Consider the following 25,535-nt stretch of genomic DNA (forward strand, 5'->3'; position numbering starts at 1 on the left):
ATAAACTAATCTCAAAGTCAGATAATGAAAAATTAGGAAAACCAAAGCACACACAAAATGTTTTCCCTGCAATTCAAGTAAGCATACATACTGAAGAAACTTCAGACACAAAAGTACGTGAATGGAAGTAAAGGTCTGTGAGCTCTGTATTTTTTCTTACTACTACTCAAGGTTAACAAGTAAGTTTCAAAGAACACAAGTTAGTGGTTAATAGTCCAGTGACATCTTACCCCATATATCCACTGTTACCTGGAGACTTATTGGAAACAAGTCAAAATGAGTACTGCTGGAAAACAAACTTTTTCTAATAAAATAAATAGCACTGGGTAAATTAAGTCAGTCCTTTCTACATCATGCATAATCAACTGAGGAAAATTTTTTCTCACACTTACTTTCTAAACCATTAAGTGAACTCCACAAGTTATTTCACACATTCTCTATTTAACTCAGGAGAGAACCCATGTAACCCGAAAACATAAGGCAAAACAAATGATTCCTAACTCTTACAAAAAACTTTTTAAGTAAAATAAAACCTGTAATTAATATTTTTATTAAGCTGCAAGTGTTTCGTTCTACAGTGAATCTTACCCTTATCTGTTCCGTGGAGCTGCTGCTGAGTTCATCACCAGACTCAGAATCCTGATGTACCCTTTCTGAGCCTTCTCCTGCTGAATCGCAAGACTGTTCCTGGGAGAAGCTAGTTTTCTCTATGTCCAAGAACTCTGGACCGGGAAAGTGACCAAATAAGCGTGTCGTGTTCTGGCCAGAAACTTTAGGAGAATGTGAGTCAGTGCTAAACTTCCCATTATTGTGGGTGAGGTCCAGGCTTAAGTTGACAGTTTGATTTGGATTGTAATTGGGTCCAAAATTCTGATTGGCATCACGAATAAGACTTGTTCCATGAACAGATGACGATGGCTTTCCAAAACTTGAAAGCTCAGGCAATTTGTTCACATTTTCTGTTGATCTCTGAAGATGCAGACTCTGTGTCATTTTCATAGAATTATTTGGCAGTCCAACTGCCGGTTTAACAGGTGGCATCAGAGCTTTGCGGGTGACTTCCTTAACATACTGGGCTGGCACATAAAACGTTTTGGAGTTCTCATCTGGTTTGACTTGCCACCAGTCATCATTGGTCTTTTTTACCAAAATGTATCGTTCCCCTTGTTTTATCACAATTTTTCTGTCCTTTGCTTCATATTCGTAATCATATTCCACTTCGATATATACTTGTCCTGGAACGATCTTGCCACTTCTGTCAGCCATTTTTATTCAATACTATTCACCTCTCAAAAAGGATGGTATGCCACATTATGGCTTGTTGGATTAATATAGCTGTTTTTATTTACATGGAAGAACAGAATGAAAAAGAAAGTTAAACACAATCTGGATTTTTAATATTTACTTACAAGCATCACATAATACAAGCCATTTAAAGAACATTACCTTCAAATCTCAAACTCAGAAAATAAATAGGTGTCTAATGTTTTTCTATTGTCTCACATTAAAAAACCCATAATACTGTAATCTACATTTTTTAGTCATTTATGTACATTAGCAAACCAATGACTGTAATAGTAAATACACGAACCAACCAGACACAAGGGTATCAAAAATAAGAGGCGAGAAGAACTGTCCTTCTTTTCATGACTACCTCAAACCTCTTCACGTTCTTAGAAAGGCTCACTAAAAATAACAGCTAATGTGGATTAAGTACTTCCCACGGGCCAGACACTGACCTGAATTCCCTGCATGCCTTACCTAAGATCACATCCGAAGTCAGAGCTGAATTTCAATGACCCTGTACTCTTTTGATTTTTAAAAATGATCAAGAGCATTAGTGAGCTTTAAAAGAAATTATCCAATTTATACATTTCATTTCCTAATATAAAAAATACAGCATTGTTATTGTTAGGAAAAATACACTGATAAAGAGTTTACTTTGTTTCCCTATTCTGTCTACCTCAGGAGGGTCATGATTCTTGTTAGGTTGAATCCCACAAATGCCAATACATAACCAGTGTTTATATTTGTAAATGTTAAAAATCCACATCTTGCCCTAGCTGGTGTGGCTCAGTGGCCTGTGAACCAGGGTTGCCAGTAGTTTGATTCCCAGTCAGGGCACATGCCTGGGTTGCAGGCTGGGTCCCCAGTGGGGGGGCATATGAGAGGCAACCACACATTGATGTTTCTCTCTCCCTCTCTTTTTCCCTTTCTTCCCCTCTCTAAAATAAATAAATAAAATCTTTTTAAAAAATGTACATCTATACACCCCCACATGCAAAGTCTATTAAATAGTCCTAAACTGGCTTAAGACATCTAGTTTTCACTTTAACTTCTATACCAATTCCAAAGTATTCTGTACCTCATAGAATACAGCATTCAAGTTTCAAAATGATCATAGCATCTCGACACTACTACAACTCATGTCAAGCCCCAACTACTGTGAGATGAAGTGTGTTCCCCCAAAAAGGTATGGTGAAGTCCTAAGGACCTGCAAAGACTTTATTGGAAAAAGCATCTGTGTAGGTGTCATTTAAGATGAAGTTATATTGCTTAGGGCAAGCCCCAAAATCCAATGACTGGCATTGTTTTAAGGAGAGGAGACACAGGAAAGAAGCCCAAGAACAGAGGCAGAAACTGGAGTGATTCAGCTATAAGCCCAAATGCCAAGGATGCTGGCACAACCAGAACCTAGGAAGAGGCAAGGAAGGATCTTCCCGGAGAGCCTTCAGAGGGAGCACAGACCAACTGACACCTTTGTTCTGGACAGCTATCCTCCAGAACTGAGAGAGAATGTTTCTGTTGTTTTAAGCCACCAAATTTGTGGCACTCTGTTACAGCAGCCCTAGGAAACTTAAACACTTAACACAATGCTCAAGGATCCTAAGGCAAACCTAAGCAATTCTGAATAGTCAATATACCAAAAGTGTTTATCAGCACCCAAGTACTGGGCATGCTATTACTGTATGCCATATGTGCAGTAACTAACAATCAGTCCCCTAAGGACCACTCTTTTTAACAGATAAACCCATAAGCCCAATGATAAATCAATCAGTGATACAACTTCAGTAACAGAAATTTACTTTCTAGACAAACTACTTGAATAATAAATTTAATATAATATTTTTAAAAATAGAAATAAAACTTACCTTAGAGAAATAAATATCCAGTATTACATTTAAACCTATTTAAAAGAAAAAAAGTTCATTAACTCTGGCCAGAATTGCTTCAAGAAAGTTATGAATACAATGTTGCTCACATTTTAGAAGCATAACTTTGTTGCTCTAAGGAACACAGTACAGTTTTGTGTATCACACTGTGTTAGCACCACCCTCCAAACATAGGCATGCTTTACCACAGCCTCTCCTACTTCATTTCCACATTGTCTCAATTTCATTTCTTCCCCTTATTTATATTATGACAGAATAGTCTTTTAAACTTCTAGTAACATGAGAAACAACTTTTGTAAAGTTGTTAAAATGACAGAACTGTTTTTCAGGTTTATGGTATTGAGTGGGTAAAGAGAATGAAAACAAATGTTAAAAGCTGTTGGGAGCCCTAATACAATTCCCCACAAATCACTTACTAAGTGTAAGTGGGGAAATACACCTTTACAATGGAAAGATCTGTTCAGTCATGAGCTTAACTAAGGGGTCAAACTCAGCATCACCAACAGTATGACAGACAACCTGATGATACATGCCTCCTGATGGGATGTACTAAGATGTTACAATGTCACCTATGTTGTACTCTTGTCAAAAAAAAAAAAGTTTAACCTTAGCTAATTATTAGGATGCAAACAAATCCAGAATGTGAGACATTCTATTAGACAACAGACCTGAACGCATAAAAAATGAAAAGGACAAGAAGATTCTTCTAGATTAAAAGTGACTATAGATACACAAGAAAGAAGTCCATGTGATATTTTAATAGATACCTAAAACTTACAATATCAAAATCCACTTCCTGTCTCTAACTTCCTGACCCCAGTCCTGGCAAATCTACACGGTCTTTTCCATCACAGGAAAGGCTGAAACCTCCTGAATGTCCAGCCTTTACCTTCATGCATTGCCAGGACATTAGTCACTATGTGCTTTAAAACATAAGTTTTTCGCTATAACTTTTCAACATTCCACACTGAAATACTTCTCCTCAGTGATTTTTTTCTTTCTTTTCAGGAAATAATATAACTTAAGAAATACCTTTGAAGATAGTGAAACAAGTAAGGGAATCTGCAGAAGGTTACAGTAGCTCAGACATACTATGGTCACTTATCCACAGGAATAGACAAAAGAAAAATATGAAGAATAGTAAGTTAAATTGTGTGATTTTATGCTAGTCAGAGAAGGGCTGTGGGGTGGGGAGCAACAAAGGCTTAAAGACCAGTCCGTGTTCCATCTCTTTCACTGCCAGGATTTATGAATACATCTTCCCCAGTGACCAGTAGTTAAGTATGAAGGAGGCATTAGCGAAAAAAAGATAAAGTCGTCAGTTTAACCACATTCCACATGAAACATTCTATCTAAAGTTTTAAAGGCAATGACAACTGGGATGACAGAGAAGTAGTCAAAAGACATCTATACAAAAAAAGGTATTTAGATATCAAGGCAGATGGTACACAAAAGTGGGCACAATGTAGTTAGAGAACAGGAATTGGGGTGGGGTGGAGGATGGCAAGTGAAATTGGGAAGCTCCTAAGAGAGACTAATAAAATTATAAACTACTACAAAATCACATAGCAGGAACTGTGTATTACAATCCAAGGTCTAGGAAAAGTTAGGTAAAAGATAAATGAAAATAAAAGCTTTATTATACACTATGGAGTCAAAGAAAATTAAAATAATTATGGAGTAGCTCTAAAAACTTAGATTTAAGTGAAAATTACCTGCAAATGTGTGAATAATTTATGCTGCCTATTTTAACTTAAAATATAAGCTGTATTAAAACAAATGTTAATAGTTTTAATTTTGGATTGTTTCTTCCTCTCTTCCCCAAACTTGTGGGTTCTTCTGTTTAGATTAGGTAGGTATTAGGTTGAGCACTCTTCATCCAGGTATCCTCTCAAGTATTTTGGTCAGAATGTTATTCGTTCAACTACTAATTGAAATACATCCTGTACTCATCGCCACACTCCCGCATCCACATTTATCACACACACAGACACTACAAAGTACCTAACCACCAATACATTCTAAGTTTTTGCATATCTAACGCCCAGTACCAACCAACTGCTTTTCTTTGCAGCTTTAAAAATATCCATGTAGGCTTTTCATACATCTTACCAGTCTTCTTCCTCATGTTTCAACAAGAACAGATATATAAGCATACAACTGCTTACATCTTTAACTCCTCTTCCTCCAAATCAAATTCAGAACTTTCAATCATGCTATTTTAAAATCCAGAAACTACGGTACATTTATACAATGGAATTCTACGCAGCAGAGAGAAAGAAGGAGCTTATACCCTTTGCAATGGCATGGATGGAACTGGAGAGCATTATGCTAAGTGAAATAAGCCAGGTGGTGAGGGATAAATACCATATGATCTCACCTTTAACTGAAACATAATCAACAAAAGAAAAAAGCAAACAATATAACCAGAAACATTGAAATTAAGAACAATGTAACAATAGCCAGAGGGGAGTGGGGAGGGGATGAGGGGGAGAGGGGTCTATAGGAGCTACTATAAAGGACACGAGGACAAAATCGAGGGGGAGGGTAGAGGTGGGGGAGGGAGGTGGGACTGGCTGGGGTGGGGTGGAGGGATGGGGAGAAAATGCAGACAATTGTTAACTGAATAAAAATAATAAATAAATAAATAAATAAATAAATAAATAAAATAAAAATAAAATCTAATAGCCTCCTCCTTTCCATCTCCCAATTTTTTTCATTTTCTTTCCTACCACAAATTATACAGCTCTTTAAATGTTATCTTCCTCTCCTAGGACATCTGCTTTAATCAACTACATCTCTAAGTATAGTATCCTTACTAAGTGTATCAAAAAAGTAAACAAAATCTTAACAGAAATATAGTAAGTGTATCCATAATTAGTAAGTTTAAAATTAAGTCCAATATATATGTACAACCTACTTAGCACTTCTAATACCATGAACAACAAAATGTTAATACAGCCCTCATGCAAATGTTAACCAACTTAATAACACAATTTAAGCACTGTCCTACAAGGAGTTTTAAGAGTACTTGTTTAAAATTAACCCCTAAACAGCCCTCTGCTAAAGAAATCAGTTAATGAGCACGACAAAAATATTAAGAACAATTCCAATAAAAGAAATTACTCAGCCAAACAATTCTGTAAATTGTACACCTAACAAGACATCACAGTCATTAGGGAGCACTTAAGAGTTTTTTCTTAATGCATGATCTGTTTTCTAAATTAGAAAGATATATAAGGCATATATTTGGACCTAACAAAGTAAAGAAAAATAAAGTGATTAATACTATACTCTGGCCACATGAAATAGCAAAACTGGAAGAGAAGAAAGCAGACAGGAAATAACTGGGTAACTGGAAAGCACAGAGAACACAATCAGCTATAAACTGGTAAAGAAAACTCAAAACCAATATGTAAATCTAAAACAAAAATGAGGAAACAGCCAAAGATATTTAGGGAAATAAGCATATTACAATAAAAAAACACATTTCCATGAGGTGTTTTAGAAAGATTTGTGCCATGAAGTCTTTCTTAGTGAGAAATGGGCGAATACAAATTTTTCTTGGATTATTACAAGAATGGAGAAAACATTCTAATTTAAAAAGGAAAAAATATGACTGTAATTGGCAATGAATTTTTAGGGGGGGGTTAAATTGTATTTTTTCCATTACCATTTAGCCCTCCTATATGCTCCCTCTTTCACCTCCACCCATCCCCTCCCCACAATAATCACCACACTTGATCATGTCCATGAGTATACTTTTCCTTTATTGCTGAATCCTTCCACCTGCTAACCAACCCCTCTTACCTACGAGTCTGTCTCTATTTTCCATGTTCAGTTTGTTCACTAGATTCCACATATGCATGAAATCACATGGTATCTGTCTTTCTCTGACTGGCTTATTTCACTTAACATAATGTTCTCCAAGTACACTTATGCCGTTTCAAAGGGTAAAATTTTCTTTTTTATAGCTGAGTAGTATTCCATTGTGTAAATGTATCATAGTTGTTTTATCCAATCATCTGCTGATGGACACTTGGAATGCTTCCAGATCCTGGCTATTTTAAGTAAGACTGCAATGAATAAAGGGGTGCTTATAGTCTTTCGAATTAGTGTTTCAGGTTTCTTCAGATGAACTCCCAGAGGTGGAATTGCTGGGTCAAAAGGCAGTTCCATTTTTTTTTTTTTTGAGGTTATCTCCATACTGTTTTCCACAGTGGCTGCACCAATCTACATTCCCAACAATGCAAAAACGGTTCCCCTTTCTCCACATCCTGGCTGACACTTGTTGTTTGATGATTTATTGATGATAGCCATTCTGATCAAGGTGAGGTGACATCTCATTGTGGTTTTAATTTGCTATTACAGACGTTGAGCATCTTTTCACATGTCTACTGGCCATCTGTACATCCTCTTTGGAGAAGTGTCTATTCAGATCCTTTGCTCACTTTTTAATTGGACTGTTTTTTTGAGTGTTTATTTTTGTAAGTTATTTATAAATTTTGGATATTAACGTCGTATCAGATGTATCTGTAAATATATTCTCCCATTCAGTGCATTGTCTTTTTAGTTTGTTGATGGTTTCCTTTGCTGTGCAAGAACTTTTTAGTTTGATGTCCCATTTTTTTTTCTTTTGTCGTCCGCATCTGAAGAGAAAAATCAGAGAAAGTATTGCTATGAGCAATGTCTGAGATTTTACTGCCTATGTTTTCTTCTAAAATGTTTATGGTGTTGGGTTTACCATTTATGTCTAATCCATTTTGAATTTATTCTTGTGTGTGGCATAAGCAGGTGACCTACTTTCATTTTCTGCATGTACTGTCCAATTGTCCCAACACCATTTATTGAATAAACTATCTTTAGTCCACTGTATGTGCCTGCTTCCCCTGTCAAACAGTAATTAACTATAAAGGCATAGGTTTATTTCTAGGCTCTCTAGTCTGTTCCACTAATCTATGTGTCTGTTTTTATGCTAGTACCATACTGTTTTGATTACTATAGCCTTACAGGATAGCTTGAAATTAGGTAGCATGATTCCTCCAACTTTGTTCTTATTTTTCAAAATCACTGTTGTCTTTTGTGATTCCATGTAGGTTTTTGAAATACTTGGATCTAGTTCTGTGATATCTTGATAGGAATTGCACTGAATCTCTGGACTGCTTTGGGTAGTATGGACATTTTAATGATGCTAATTCTTCCTATCCATGAACAATGTATGTGCTCCCACTATTTGTATCTTCTTCAAGTTGTTTCTTCAGTGTCACATAATTTTCTGAGTACAAGTCTTTTACATCCTTGGTTAGGTTTATTCCTAGGTATTTCATTCTTTTTGAAGCAATTGTGAATAGGATTGTTTTCTTAATGTCCCTTCCTGATAGTTCATTATTGGCATATAAAAATGCAACTGATTTTTGGATATTAATTGTGCATGCTTCTACTTTACGGAATTCATTTATCAGTTCTGTAGTTTCTTGGTTGAATCTTTAGGGTTCTCTATGTATAGCATCATGCCATCTGCAAATAAGGACAGTTTAACTTCTTCCTTTCTGATCTGAATGCTTTTTATCTCTTTTTGTCTCACTTCTATGGCTAGGATCTCCAGTACTATGTTGAACAAGAGAGGTGAAAGGGAACATCCCTGTCTTCTTCCCAATCTTAAGGTGAAGACTTATACTTTTTGCCTGTTGAGTATGATGCTGGCAGTGGATTTTTATACACAGTCATCATTATATTTAGGTATGCCTCCTCTACTCCCACTTTGCTGAGAGTTTTTATCATAAATGGGTGCTACACTTTATCAAATGCTTTTTATGCATCAATTGATATGATCATATGGCTTTTACCCTTCATTTTGTTTATATGGTGAATCACATTTATTGATTTGCAGATGTTATACTACTCTTGCATCCCTGGAATAAATCCCACTTGATCATGGTATATGATCTTTTTGATGTATTGCTGTATTCAATTTGCTAATATTTTGTTGACAATTTTAGCATGTATATTCATCAGGGATATTGGCTTATAAATCTTTCTCTGTAATGTCTTCACCTGGTTTTGGAATTAGGATAATGCGTTTGTGAGTCTCAAAAAATGAGTTTGTGAGTCTTCCTCCTCTTGAAGTTTTTGGAATAGTTTGAGGTAAGGTGTTAGTTCTCAGAATGTTTGATAAAATTCACCTGTGAAGACATCTGATCCAGGGCTTTTATTTGTTGGGAGTTTTTAATTACTGCTTCAATTACACTAGATATAATCTGTCTATTCAGATCCTCTGATTCTTCCTGATTTAGTTTTGAAAACTGTATGTTTTGAGGAATCTATCCGTTTCGTCCAGGTTGTCCAATTGGGTGGCATGAAGTTGATCATATTTTCTTACAATCCTTTGTATTTCTTTGGTAGCAACTGTTATTTCTCCTCTTTCATTTCTGATTTTATTTATTTGGGCCCTCTTTTTTTTTCCATGAGGGGTTAAAAGTTTGTCAATCTTTTTATCTTTAAAAAAAAAAAAAACACTCTTGGATTCAATGATGTTTTGCATCAATTTTCAGACTACATTTAGTTTATTTCTCCTGTGATCTTTAATATTTCCTTCCTTGTACTCACTTTAGGTTTTGTTTGTTGTTCTTTTTCAAGTTCCTTTAAGTAAAAAGTTAGACTGTTTATTTGAGCTTTTTCTTGTTTCTTGAGATAAGCCTATAATGCTATGAGTTTTCCTCTTAGGATTGTTTCGCTGTGTTCTACAGATTTTGGGTTGTCATGTTCTCATTTTCATTTGTTTCAAGGTATCTTTTTATTTCTTCCTTGATCTTGTTGTTGACTCATTCATTGTTTAACAACATGTTATTTAGCTTCCATGTCTTTGTGACTGATTTCTTCTTGTGATTGATTTCTAGTTTCATAGCATTGTCATAAGAGAAGATGCTCAATATGATTTCAATCTTCTTAAATTTACTGAGACTTGGTTTGTGTCCTAACATGTGGTTTAACCTAGAAACATTCCATTTGTACTTGTAAAGAATGTGTAATATATTCTGCACTTTAGGGTGAAATGCTCTGAAGATATCAATTAAATCCATCTGACCTAGTTTGTCACTTAAGGCCAATGTCTTCTTGTTGACTGTCTGCCTAGAAGATCTATCCACTGAAGTCAGTAGGGTGTTAACATTTCCTTACTCTGAACGTAGTTCTGTCCATGTCTCCTTTTCTGTCCATCGAGATTTGCTTTACATATTTAGGTGCTCCTTTGTTAGGTGCATTAATTGTTTACTAGGGTTATATCCTCTTGTTTGTTCCCTTTATCATTATTTAATGTCCTCCTTTGTTTCTTACTATAGCCTCTGTTTTATAGTCTATTTTGCCAGATTTAAGTATCTACCCCCAATTTTTTCCCTTTCCATGTGCGTGAAATATCTGTTTTCCATCCATTTACTTTTAGTATGTGTGTATCTTCTGTTTTGAGGTGGGTCTTTTAGAGACAGCATATATATGAGTCTTGATTTTCTTATCTACTCAGCTATCCTGTGTCTTTTCATTGGAGCACTTAAACCATTTACATTTAAAGTGATTATTGATAGATACGTATTTACTGTCATTTTACTTTTAACTTATTTTCTTTTTCCTTTTTCTTTTTCTTCTTCTTAAAGCAAGCCCTTTAACATTTTTAGCAATACTGGTTTGGTGGTAACAAACTCCTTTAGATTTTTCTTGTCTAGGAAGCTCTTTTTCCTCCTTCAATTTTAAATTATAGTCTTGCTGGGTAAAGTAGCCTTAGTTGCAGGTCCTTGCTTTTCATCACCTTGAATATTTCATGTCAATCCCTTCTGGTCAGAAATGTTCCTATTAAGAAATCAGATGATAATTCTAATGGGAGCTCACTGGTAGGTAACTGCTTTTCTCTGGTAGCTTTTTTGTCATTTTTATTATGATGTGCCTTGGTGGGGACCTCTTTCAGTCCATCTTGTTTGGGGCTGTGTTTCCTGGACTTATGTCTCTTTTTCCTTCTTCAGGTTAGAAAGGTTTTCAGTCATTATTCCTTCAAATAGGTTCTTGATCCCCTGCTCATTCTCTTCTCCTTCTGGTATCCCCATGATGTGGATGTTGTCATGCTTCATGTTGTCCCAAAGGACCCTTAAACTCTCATTTTTTTTTAAGTTCTTTTTTCTTTTTGCTGCTCTGCCTGGGTGTTTTTTTCTACATTGTCTTACACATCGCTGATTTGATCCTTTGCTTCATCTAACCCACTATTTATTCCTCCCACTGTATTTTTTAACTTCAGATACTGTATTCTTTACTTGCAGTCCTTTTTTATGGTATCTATGTCTTTTCCATGTTGTCCCTAGTTCTTATAATCATTAGTTTTAACTCTATTATCTGATGAATTGCTTGCCTCCATTCCATTTAGCTCTTCTTCTGGATTATTCTTGTTCTTTCATTTGGGTCCCATTTCTTTGTCTTCCCATTTTGGCTGCCTCTTTGTGTTTGTTACTATGTATTAATTAGATCTGTGAACTCTGGTGCTGCCTGTGACTAGCCCTGGGCAACCTGTTTGAAGCTATCAGTGATCCACAGTTATGACTCCCTCTTCTGGGCCCGGGTGTGTGTAGAAAGAACCAGGCTGCACACTAAAGCCAGCTTTTACCAGCACAGGGCCCAGAGAAGGGTCAGCTAAAGTCCCCAAGCTCCCAAAGATCTGCTTTCATCTGCAGGCCTCTGTTAGGCTTTATCAAAGAAACTGCCTCCAACTGTACTCCTCAGCAGCCCTGCTTAAGTTCCACATGGTGAAGTGAGAGGGATTACTGCAAGTGGGGCTATTGCTTACCCCCAGGCTGATGCCACATAGGGCTGGTCTGCCTGAGAAAGATGGCTTCTGCAATGTAAGGAAATACTGAGCACAGGAATCCTGGCAACTAACCCTTCAGCTCTCTCCCCAGAGCCACCAACTCCAGACTTCCCTCATGTGGCTGTACTCTGCTCTGCCCTCCCTCTGCCGGAGCCCAGGGTAAGTGGCTGCAAATGAAATTTTGTGTGTTGACCCTTTAAGACCCTCTCTGTGTCTCTCCCTGGAAGACAGAAATCCCACTGTTTTACACAGCTAGATATTATTTGAGTTTCTTTCCAGGTTCTGATGCTCTGGCTGTGAAGCCCAGCTTGGGGTTTAGACCCCACTCTTCTCAGGGGGAACCCTCTGGGTCACTGAAAAATCCCTCTGGAACTTTAGCTGCTGCTTGTGGGAGCCCAGCCAGCCCTCTCATGCCTCCACACTTCCTACCGGTCTTGATGTGGTTTCTTCTGTAAGTCCTTGGTTATAAAGCTTTTCTCCAGCTAGTGTTCAGTTGGTTATTCAGGATGGTTTCTCTGTAACTTAGTTGTAATTCCAGTTTGGAATTACAGTAGTATATTCTGTAATTCCAAAAGTAGTAGGACAGTAGTATAGCTTCCACCTACTCTGCTGCCATCTTTCCTCAGAAGAGGCAATAAATTTTTAGATACACCCACCAAATGCATGATCAATGAAAGAAAATCTTATGAAAACACAAACTGCATAAAGAGGAAATATTTGCAAAAGACATTTGATGAAGGACTTGTACCCACAACATACAAAGAAATCTTAAAGCTCAACAAAATGAACCAAAATTTTTACATGGAAAAAGGATCTGAGAAGACACATCATGAAAGAAAACATGGGAAATAAGCACATGAAAAAATCATCAACATCATGTCATTAAGGAACTGAAAATTAAAATGAGATACTACTGCATACCCATTAAAATGGCTAAAATCCATAAACTGACAACACCAAATGCTAGTTAGGATGTAGAGCAACAGGAACTTTACTCATTGCTTGTAGGAACGCAAAATGGTACAGCCACATTGGAAGACAGTTTAGCAGTCTTGTACAAAGCTAAACAAACATGGTCTTACCATACAATCTAAGCAATCACACTCCTAGGTATTTACCCAAATGAGTTGAAAATGTATTTCCACAAAAGTCCTACAGCAAATGTTAACAGCAGCTTTATTTATAACTGCTAAAAACAGAAAGCAAGTTGTCCTACAATAGGAAATAGGGTAAACTGGAAGATTTCTTATAAGGGAATATTATTCAGTGATAAAAGGAAATAGCTATCAAGCTAAGAACAGACACAAATAGAGCTTACATATATTTTGCTAAAGTGAAAGAAGTCAGTTTGAAAACCCTCATACTGAATGATTTCAATTATAAGGCATTCTGGAAAAGTCAAAACCAAAGAGACAGTGATTATTTGGAGTGGGAGAAGACGAGGGATTGTTTCACAGGTGAAGCACTTGTCAAACCCATTAATCTTTACAACACAAGATGTGAAATTCAATATACACGAATTTTTTAAAAAACTGTTAGGTCAGGGGAATCCCAGGAGGGAAAGCAGGCATGACATGACGGGATAACAGGATTACAAATACATAGAACCACCTCACTGAAAGGGAGGAAGAGAGATGATGACCTAATTTTGGATATAAGTGGGGTCTATAAAAATATAAGCAAAGGAACTGCACGTAAGTACTTTGCTGCAATAATAAAAACATAAATAATATATTCTGAAACCGCTATACACGTATACTAGAACTGAATAATTAAGTAAATGGAATACGGGTGGTAGGAGCCAGATTTCTCCATGTTGGAGTGAAAGCAAGAGTTGAGAAGGCTAGAGTGATCCATGTGGCAATGGATTAGACTTGGAGACATTGGTATGAACTCAATGAACTCATTTTTAGTTCACCACAGCTACAGGTGATTACATTTTGAAAATTACAGACACGTCTATACACTGCTTAGTACGTGTGTTTCTTTGCTGTCAGTAAAAAGGACACCCTAGCAGCAACAGGCACACCTAACATCCAGATTTGGTTTCTAATACCATTCTCCAAAGAAAGGAACCAAGGCTCTTTGGTGAAATGGCTGACTCTAGAACTGGGGTAAGAAATATACAAGATGAGCCCGAAGCATCTTGCAGTGCCACACTGACCCTCCTCCTTCCCTGATCTGGATTTTAACTATATAGTACTTGACTTAAATGCTTATTATTAGGCAACTTTCTTTTTTAAAAAATCCTTACCCAAGGACATATTTATTGATTTTAGAGGAGGAAGGGAGAGGGAGGAGTGAAAGAGAGTGCAAGAGAAAAATATCAGTGAGAGTGAAAAACATGTCATCTGCCTCCTACATGTGCCCCAACCAGGAATCGAACCCGAAACCTTTTGGTGTATGGATGATGCTCCAACCAACTGAGCACCTGGCCGGGGCTAGACAGCTGTCTTAACTTTATCTCAAATTTAAAGTGACATTGTGCATATTTGATATTCAGATGAACATATGTTACAATGCCCTACATTTAATTTAAATAAATTCACATTTCTTTTGTTCTTTACTTTTAAACACCATATTTATAGAGAATTTCACACTGCCTATATTTCTCACCAAAACACAAATTACAATTATATAAGAGGTACTAGGGTTTTCCATTACCTGTGGTTGTTAACCTTTAAAATCATTGTAAAAAATGATCTCATATATGGAGATGCAAATACTGACCCAGTTAATATATAACAGACCAGAAAATGAGAAGTCCATTGCATTCAAAAAAATTTCGCAAGCTCAGTACTTTAGTAAAGAACCCTGATCAAGCTCCCTTTCAGACCAAAAATGAGTAAGCACTAAACTAGGTTTTAATCCCTTTGAGAGCCACTTGCACAAACTAAGAGTTTTAATATGATGATGTAGGATACGAAGAATCCTATGAGGTAAAAACAAAAAGAAAACCAAAAACCAAACCAAAACAAAACCCCTCAAAATCAGTAAAAAGTCTGAAGAACAGAAAGAATTTTTTTCTTGAGCAAAAAGATTAACTTTCTTTTCTTTCAGATTCTATTTCACCAAAAACTCCTACCTACATGGACAACAGCTTCACAAGAATCTGTAAAACTACCCTTTTATGATGATCATTGTGCTTCTACAGTTTCAGCTTCCTCTTTATTTCCTCCCGAACGCACTACAAGCAATGGATTCTTCCTTCTATATCTCAATACTTGGGTCCCATATTTCAATTTCTTAGTAAGAACTTTCTTAAATAATTGGTTTAAAATACAGAAAAATATTAACATTTTTTTAAACAGTTCATATAATTTTGATCTTGCCTCTGTGGCATCTCACTCGTCCCCCCACCCCTTGAGGTAAAAACACGTTGATTTTCCTCTGGGTAAATACCCACGTCCAGTCCAGTCTCAGTCCATGTCATTATACAAAGTTTTATATATTCATAAGAAAATCATAACCTTTATCTTTATAAAGTTTAATAAGATTTCTAAACCTTTAATAACTTACTCTAGAAGAAAAACTTCATTCATGTCACAACTGCACAACTCTATTGGTTGCTCTGGCACAACCACCCTCCAAACCCACCCATGCAGATATTCCTCTGAAACTACACACATTACCCTCGCAAAGAAAAACCTCTGGAATGATTACTTACATTCAACCACTTTCAAATGTTTACATAACCCCATGCTTTAAAAGAGATACAACCCATAAAACAAAGGTGAATACATATACACATGTAGTGATTATTAACGTTTCGCCCTCACAAAGTACTAGTCAGACACCAGTAACTTACTTTTAAAAACGCATATTCTTTGTAATGGTTATATTATGCCAATCTACTTCAAATTAATATTGAGGTAAGAAGCACCACTATAGGCAAAGGACTTGAATATACAGATATACAAATGGCTGGTGAGCACATGAAAAGATGCTCAGCATCACAAGAATTACAGAAATGCAAATCCAAAACACGATACAAAACCACTTCATATCCATTAAGATGGCTGCTGTAAAACAAAAACAGTAACAAAAACCCAGAAATAACAAGTGTTTGTGAGGAGAAAAATTTCTGTTTTCTTCATTGCTGGCAGAAATGTAAAACAGTGCAACCACAGAGAAAACAGCATGGAATTTTTTCAAAACATTAAAAATAAAATGACCATATGATCCAGCAATTCCACTTCTGGATATACATCCCAAAGAACTGAATGCGGGGACTTGAACAGATACATGAACACCCATGTTTGCAGTAGCAGTGTTCACAATAGCCAAAAAGGTTGCAGCCAATCTAATATCCATAGGAGGATAAATAGCTAAAAAAAAAAAAGGGAGGGTTTTATATATTTGAAATATTACAGGTATATATTATCACAAGAAAGAGTCATTGGAAAATAACATTTAAATCATCTACACCTGTCTACCCAAAGCCCACAAAGGTCACTAAAATCGTCATACAGCTCTTACAGATCCTCCTTCAATGTAAATACAGGGTGGAGCAAAAGTAGGTTTACAGCTGTTAGTACATGATACACTGCTTATTCTTGCATTATTGTTTATTAATTATTGTACCATTTTCCATATGAACTGTAAACCTACTTCTGTCCCACCCTGTATTAAGAAGCAAATAAACACAAACAATGAACTATACTACAAATCCCTCAGAGCTTCCTGTCCTCTACTGGAAAAAAGAAAACAATCCATGATTATTAATTTTTATTCAAGTTTAAATTATTTTACAAAACATTAAAAACCTAATAATGCAAGTTAAAACCAAAACAACGTATCACCACAAGCCAACTACAATAGATAAAGGTTTTTTCTTTAAAGACCATACAAAGTGCTGACAAGGGTATCAACAACAAGAACCCTCAAACAGTTCTAGTCGGAGTGCTAAATGATACAGCCTGCTCTGTAGATTCCTATAAACATGTATTTTCCTTAGACTTCATATCTTGGGCCATGAAACAAATCTCAATACACTTTAAGAAAATGAAATCATACAAAGTGTTTTTTCTAATAAATTATAAATTAATAAAGATATCTTAAAAACCCTAAATTTGTTGTTAAGAATCTAAAAACACTTTTCTAAATAACTCAGTGGTCAAAGCAGAAGTTAAACAGGAAACTTGAACTGAATGAAAATGAAAACATGAAATCTCCAGATTTTGTTGGATGCAATTAAGTAGTGGTTAGAGAAAATTTATAGCACTAAATGCCCATACTAGAAAAGAAAAAGGTCTCAAATCAATGGCATAAGCTTCTACTCTAAGAAACTAAATAAAGAAAAATAAACCCAAAGCAGGCAGAAAAAGGAACATGATAAAGATCAGAGTAGAAATCAATAAAAGAGAAAACAGTAAAATGTTAGAGGAAATAAATGAAACCAGAAGCTGGTTCTTTGAAAAGGTCAGTAATACTGATAACCCTCTAGCCAAACTGATCAAGAACAAATGAGAAAAAACACAAATTACCAATATCAAGAATAAGACAAAGGACATAACTACAGATTAAGACATCAAAAGGAAGATAATGTCATGATTTTTATTCCAATAAACTCAACAACTTAGATGAACTGGACAAATTTCTTGAAAGACATTACCAAAGCTTGCTTAAGAAACAGGTAATCCAAAGAGCCCTATGTCTATTAAAAATATTGAATCTGTCTTTAAAAATCTTCCCAGAAAGAAAACTCCTGGCCCAGATGGCTTCACTGGTGATTTATCAAAAGTGTAAAGAAAATAATATAAATTATACACAAACCGCTCCAAGAAAACTGAAAGAGGGAAAGGAAAACATCCCAACTCATTCTATGAGATTAGTGTTATCACAATGCCAAAACCAAAAACATTGTAAGAAAGAAAATCTACAGCTCAATATCCCTTGTGAACACGAATCTCCAACAAACAACTCATCTTTAGAACATACAAAGAACTGTACATGTTGATAACACAAATAATCCAATAAATATGGGCAAAAGATACAAACATCCAAAGAAGATAGATAATAAATAAGCCCATAAAAAGATGCCCAAAATCTTCAGTCATTAGGAAAATGCAAATGAAAACCACAAAGAAATACTACTACATATCTACTAGAATGGCTAAAGTCTAAAAGACTGATAACACTACTGTTTTGGAGAATGTGAAGCAACTAGAACTCTCACTGCTGGTGGAAATGTAAAATAGTAAAAGTACTTTGGAAAAAGTTTTGCAGGTTCTTTTTTCTGTTGTTATAAAAGATTTTATTTATCTTATTTTTAGAGAGAGGGGAAGAGAGTAAGAAAGAGAGGGAGAGAAACATCAAATGGCTGCCCCTCGCACACCCCCAAGTGGGGACCTGGCCGGAAACTCAGGCGTGTGCCCTGACTGGGAGTCAACTGGCAACCCCTCGGTTCACAAGCTGAAGCTCAATCCACTAACCCACACCAGCAAGGGCTGTCAGGTTCTTAAATGTTTCGATATATATCTACTATATGATACAGGCATTATATTCCTAGGGACTTACCCAAAAGAAGTGAAAGCACATGACAACACTAACACTTGTATGTGTATGTGAATGTTCACAGCAGCTTTATTTGTTAACAGCCCCAAATTGGGAACAACCCAAATGTCTATCAGCAGGTGAGTGAATAAACTAATTGCAGTACATCCACGCACAGGTCTATCACTCACCAGTAAAAAGAAACAAACTACTGATACACACAAAAAACTGGATGAATCTCAAAATAATTTTGCTGGGTGAAAAAAATCCAAAAAAGATAGAGTGCATACTATGAAGATTCTGTCCGCATAAAATTCTAGAAAATGCAATCCATAGTGACAGAAAGCAGATCAAAAGTCACCAGGGAACAGGACAATGAATTACAAAGGGGCTCAAGAAAAATTTTCCTTTTGAGGGGAGGTGATAAATATGTCATTTTAATAATGGTGATAACGGTATGTATTTCACAGGTATATACATATGTGAAAACCTATCAAATTTGGACACTTAAATATTATACAGCAATTATAACTCAATAAAGCTGTTAAACAAAACCCTAATAATACAAATTAAAATTCCCGGATATCAATGACTACCCCCAAGCTAGAATGGAGTTAAACCTATATATTTGTATTTGGTAAGGATAACTCCAACTGGAACTCCCATTCACTGCTGGTGGGAATGTAGAAAGATACAGCCACTTTGGAAATAGTTTGGCAATTTCTTATAAACATACATTTACCATTTGATCTAGCAAATCTTCTTCTAGGTATTTAGCCGAGAGAAAAAAAAATAGTAAGTCCGTGCAAAGGCCTTACAATGGACATTCATAACAGCTTTATTCATAAGAGTAAGAAATTGGAAACAACCCAAAGGCCTATCATCTGGTGAATGCCTAAACAAATACATCCATCTGTATGACAGGAAACAATACAAACCCCAAAAGATCCTTGTGAGAATGTAAAGAGCAAATGTGAAAAAAAAAGTAAGCTATAAAGCTTGATAGAGAGCATAACACTAAACATTACTTACTCAAGGAAGCAAAGTTGTGGCAGAAAAGTACTCACAAATCATACTTGTAGCTTTCTGTATCTGGTTTGTTTCACTCAGAATAATGGTTTTGAGACTCATCCATGTTGGCTTAGGAACCTGTACTCTTTATTTCTGGTTTAACGTATTTCAGTGTATACATTATACCTCAATAAAATTGACTTTTTAAATAAACCACTAATATATATAGCAAAATAGAGGTAATTTTCAGCAAACTTTTAGAGATACCCCTTCTAAATTCTCCTGTAGTAACTTAGTGTCAGAGGCCTGAAATTTGTATCTAGGATTTGCCACCTATCAGCTCTCAGACTCTGACCATCTTAACTTATTTGGAAAACAAAGCAAAGTAAACAACTTCAAAAGATCCTTGTGAGAATGAAAAGAGAAAATTACTTTATAAACTACAAGGGCTGATACAGAGTATCCACACTAATCATTGTTTACTCAAAGAAGCAAAGTTATCAGAGCAGAAAAATACTCACAACTACCTGATGGCTTATGACATTACCACCTCCTCGAACATCCCTGTTTCTGCCTCTTGCTAGCTATGTGACCTCTCTGAGCCTGTTTTTTTTTTTTTCCATTTGTGAAACAAAGCTTATTAATAGGACATTCCACATACTGGAAGAATTAAAGTCGGTATGTGTAAAGTCGGTATGTGTATGCCTGGCACATGGTAAGTACCTTACAAGTTTTAGCTCTTATTACAAAAATACTATCATTACCCTACCCAACATAATGCTAGCCTCCACATCCTGCCACCCAAGCTGCAGTAGCGTAGGTCATGTTACTGATCTAAACCACTCCTTCTCAAAAAAATGTTTTAATTTTAATTTTTGATTTTAGAGAGAGGAGAAGGGAGGGAGAAAGAGAAGGAGAAAACATTGATGTGAAACATCAACTGGCTGCCTCCTGTATGCGCCCCAACCTGGGACTGGAACTACAACCTAGGCCTGTGCCCTGACCAGCTTCCACACTGCAAGTGGAATCACCTGGAGAACTATTTTAAACACACACACACACACACACACACACACACTTTATTTTCAATAAGTCAAATTTACAGAAGTATTGCCCAGATAGTACAAAGAGTTCCCCACCTACCCTGTCCACAATTTCCCCTACTATCTTACATTAGTATGGTGTGTTTGTCATACTCAATGAACAATACTGATAACAATGTTGATACTTTATTCAGATTAGTTTTTCCCTAAAAAACTTTTTTCTGTTCTAGGATCCCATTCATAATACCACACATACATTGTGTAGTCATACCCTGTAGCTTTCAAAACACAAGTTGCTGAAACCCAGATATTCTAAAACGAGTAAGTATGAAATAGGGCCCCAAAATTTACATTTCTAACAAATTCCGAAAGGGTGCAGATGTGGCCAGTCTAAAATTAACTTAATATAGCACTGATCTGGATTCTAGACACCAGACCTGTGCTACCAGTTACTAGCCATATGTGGCTATTGAGCATTTGATGTGAAGCTAATCCAAACTGAGACATGCTGTAAAGTGCACATGCAATTTCGAACACCTAGTCCAAAAAAAAAGAAAGAAGAATATAATATCTCATTAATAATTTCATGTTGATTACATAAAATGATAAAAATTTATTGCACTTAGTTTTTTTCACTTTTTTACTTTTATCATGTAGCTACTTAAAACTTCAAAATTACACAGATGACGGACAGCAGAGATCTGTGTTCTGGGCAGAAGAGCAGCATGGGTATCACCTGGCGTCTTGTTAGAGTTCAGGTGATTCCCATGCACATTTAAGTCTGAGAAGCACTAGATTACCAACAGGGGAGGGGCACATAGAGATGTCAGCATTTGCAGGTCAGGTCAAAGGAAAAGTTGTATCAACAGCAAACTGGAACTGCAGGATATTTATTAAGTCAATAAAGTCAATAAAAGTAATAGGAAAATGGCTGAATCACTGCAAAGCCATCCACAAATGAGGAAGTGGCACAATCAGACCTGTTAACAGTTGAAAAAAAGACAAACCACAAAGATAGTGGGGCCCGATGGGTACCTCAAAAGAGCACAATTTAAAAAGCAGGATTGCAAGTACAATGATGCTATGTGGTAGCATCATATCTTTTCACATCTGATTCATTCCACAAAACAGTGCATGTTTGCAATTTTTGCAACATATAATTAAAACTGTTATATAAGTCATAACTTCACTTTTCTCCCCCACTATTTATCACAAAATTATAATGCCTGATCTAGGCAGATTCACCTTAAGCTGCTTTTTCCTAGTACCAATTTTCTCAGATAAGCAAGATATTAGTACTATTATTTAATAATTTTACAAATCATATTCACCGTTTTAGTCAACTTAAAAATTTTATTAGCCTTTTATTCTCAGAAACGTCAACTGAGTAACTTAAAGTACTTAAATTTGTAAAGCCCACTTTCTGTCTACCTTTTACAAAAAGCACTCAACAGATACTTTCCAATGGCACACTTCCAGATACTAATGAAAGAAAAGCCAATTGATTAACTACAAATAATATGCTGTTTTTCTACAGCATTTACATGTTTAGTTGTGCATAACAACTGGTGTAATAAAAATATAAAGTTACATAAAATGTTGACTACATACAGACACTAATATATATAGGCAGCACTAAGAATGAGTGAGTTACCAATCTTCTCTGACTCCTATGATTGACAAAGTACAAACAGGTACCTATCAACAAAGACTGGGGTGTATACATACACACACACAATCTGTTACAGTACTTTTCCCACAAAGAAACACCTCCAAAGCAGCAGAGCTACATGCAACCATGGGTCACACATATGTGCCCAGCCTGTCTGACTCTTGAGGTTGCACCGCTCGGGGTCAAATCTTCACAGCCTACTTTTAGTCACTGCTCTGGGATCCTAATTCCTGCTCTGCAATGGTTCCAGGAGCATTTTTAAAACAAAGAGAAAGAAAAATACTAACAGCAGCAGCCAGGCCAGAAAACGTACAGAAAGATGACCTATTCTCTGATACATCCTCCTGAAGATCATGTAAGGAGTGAGTACTGGTTATGAACAAATACATCTCCAGGCCACCATTTCCCAACTTTTAAGTCTGAAAGAGGCGTGGCTAGGGACAATGTACTTTTTAATAACCCTTCACTGTAATATTTAATCTTCCAAGTTTTCACCTTTAGAAATGGGTGAGAGAATCTGAACCAGAACGCAAATGACTCCTCATTCAATGCTCCTCCACATTACCTCCCCTTACAGCAATATGTGCATAAATGATCAATAAAATCTACTTCCATATGTCATCATTACCCATAAGGCAATAGGACTGTTAACAGCCTATTCCCACAACACACACTTCACTTGAAATATTAGAACTTCCATAAAAATATGCTTTAAACATTTTGCTTTTTGAGCTTTTGCAAATGCATTTAAAACTGCTGCTGCATCCAGAAGGAAACCATCACACGCCTCTTAAGCTAAAGGCTGTGCCTATTTCTCTAATGATGACCGTGTGCACACTCCTTCTCAGAAGGTCTGCATAACAGAAAATATAGGGCAGTTAACTGTCTTGGAAAACAATCAGTACCCTAAGATAGAAGGTTTGCAGCACGCTTGTAAAGAGGATGTTTTAAATTCAAGGACTTTGAGGAGATTGCTCCCAGAAGAGTTGAAGAGTAGCAAACATCAAGTCAGCAGGGGTGGGGCACCTCTAAAGACTGCAGAGATGAAAGTGCCCAGTTTAAGGTCAATAGTCCAGGAATGGAGGCCCCAGGTGGGATCCCTGGATGGACTGAGGTTTAAACACCCTACAGCAGGTAGGGAGGGGCACACGCAGCAGCAGAAGGCAAGGAAGGAGGGCGGCACCAGCCCGTCTTTTACACACACACACACACACACACACACACACCCAACTCCCTCCTTCTTGGGGGCGGGGCGGGCACTGCCCTCACACAGGAAGTCAGGAAACCGGGGGGCTAAGGAGCCACAACTTCTAGCTATTTAAACCCTCTCGCCTACGTCAGCCCCTAGGTTAGCAATAGCCCCTTTAGTGCCCTGAGCCCACTTTCGCGCCCCGACCCCTCAGGCAGCCCTCTCGGCCTCACCTCGCGCGCACCTCGGCACCCCCAACTCCGCCGCCCTCGGACGACTCAGCTCCGGATCCAGAGCGCCTTTGTGCAGCTCCCCACCAACCTGCCCTCGTACGCGGGGCCCCGCGCCCACCACCTTACCGAAGGCACGGTGGCCTCTCGGAGGCAGCAGCCTCTTCACTCAGCAAGGGGGCTGCGGGATGCCGAATCCAGCCCGAAGGCAACCGCGTCCGGCCGGTTCCCGCAGGCTAGTCTCCGCGGGAGGGTAAGTTCCAGGGCACGTCGGAGCGCGCCGGCGCGGAGGCGGGGTGGGGGCGGGTCACGTGGCGGTGCGGGGGGCGGGGCTCTGAGCACGTGACGACCGGGGAAGCGCGAGGTGAATTGGACTCGCTGATCCAGGAGAAGGAGGGGCCGAGGGCCTGGAGCCTGAGGGAGCTGGAAAGTGAGTGGGCGTAAGCACTTGGTAAACATGAAGTGGGAAGTGCTGAGAAAACGCTCGTGGGCAGAATGAGGGAAGGGCGAAATGGAAACAGACCGAGCGCTAAGGTGGCAGGAACGGAGCCCAGGGAAGATAGTGGGGCGGTGGGCCCTACGCGCTCCCGTCCTCGGCCCACTGGCCTGCTGGGAGCTGCTGCTGAGCGAGGCCAGCCGTTCACGGGCCCCGAAATCCCCGGGGAGACTCGGAAAAAGTGCTACCTCAGAAGGACGAAGCGGAACTCTGGAGTCATTGAGTCCATTACCCCAGTCATGCGGAGCTGTCCTTTGCCGGAGCCACCCGAGCAGACTGCTGAGCCAGCTGTGCACACTCAGCGCGGAGGGGGCCCCTGCGACCCAGTAGCATCCGCTCCTCGGACTGGCGGCTGCGGAGCTGCTGACCGCTCACCCTCAGCGCTCAGCCATTCACAGGGCCTGCTGTGTGCACGCCCCGTGGGGGCTACAGTGTCATTGCCCAAAGTCATTCCAGTTTGCACTGTTGGCTGTGTGGCAACCCAGAATCTGGAAGGCAGAGCGTTAAAGGTTTTTCTTGGTGGACTAAAAATCTGGAAAGAGACTTGGATTCTACCATTGCCCCTTCACCCTTCCCGACGTCAGCAATTAGAGGAACGTGTTGACGAAACTCAAAAAGTTTTAAAATTCAATGACTGAAAAACATAAGTGATAAGTATTAGGACTTCAGAAACCACTCATTCAGTAACCAGTTGTTGATTGTGGCTTTTATGGTGCCGAGATGAAATTTTAATAATGAGGGAGCTGCCAAAATGTGATTCAAGAGCCACTCAATGGAATTGGCTCTTCTCTGTTCTTCACCTCATACTTAATGCCATTGTGTCGGGCTTCCTTATCTTAAGTGGACCTCCCAATTGTTCTTTAAAGGCTGCTAAGAACCCACTAGGATATTGGTAGCACTTAAAGAGTTGTAGTTTACCACCTTCTTATAAAATTAAATCTAACGGAGGCCTAAAGTGTTAAGATACTCTTCTTTTAGAAAGGAAAAATACTCAAAATAAGCCTGAGACTATTCTTTCTCTGTCACTGTACTTGCTACCACCTTTTCCTTCCACCGATGGTCTTTTCTGTCTCCCTCAGTTTCTAACGTATTGCCATTTCTATCCCCTTATTCAGCATACTGGGCATTGCTGCTGTATGTTTTGAATATTTTTTATAGAATCTCTTTTGACCTCTTTCTAGAACCAAAACCAGGACAGACTGCAAAAGGGAAACTGCACTGATGGGAATGTGCTGATAACCTTATCTTCCCTACTCTCCAAACCTGAATTGGACACTGGGTTTCAGCAGCAGTTTGCATATACTTGCTGATCTGCCCATAACTCCACTTCCTATTTCACAACCTAATCTCAGATGATACCACACTGCCCACAGTATGCTGATCA

At 37.8% G+C, this 25,535-nt stretch overlaps 1 protein-coding gene across 10 annotated transcripts in view; it reads right to left on the reverse strand.

Annotated features, from left to right (window-relative positions):
• Positions 1-23,921, reverse strand: part of ARHGAP12 (Rho GTPase activating protein 12) — a 123,039-nt gene extending 99,118 nt beyond the window's left edge. For 5 of the 10 annotated variants that reach the window (XM_045183062.3, XM_024573866.4, XM_024573865.4 and 2 more), the window contains exons 1-3: positions 23,785-23,919; positions 3,153-3,187; positions 589-1,335 (exon numbers count right to left, since the gene is read on the reverse strand). In XM_045183062.3, the coding sequence (XP_045038997.1) occupies positions 589-1,266 (678 nt within the window). In that variant the 5' untranslated portion in view covers positions 1,267-1,335; positions 3,153-3,187; positions 23,785-23,919. Of the gene's footprint in view, positions 1-588; positions 1,336-3,152; positions 3,188-23,784 lie in introns of all 10 variants that reach the window. The other 5 variants (XM_045183061.3, XM_045183058.3, XM_024573863.4 and 2 more) reach the window with 3 other exon arrangements.
• Positions 23,922-25,535: the final 1,614 nt, after the last annotated feature.

The sequence above is a fragment of the Desmodus rotundus genome, chromosome 4 (assembly GCF_022682495.2).
Source record: "Desmodus rotundus isolate HL8 chromosome 4, HLdesRot8A.1, whole genome shotgun sequence".
Lineage (NCBI taxonomy): Eukaryota > Metazoa > Chordata > Mammalia > Chiroptera > Phyllostomidae > Desmodus > Desmodus rotundus.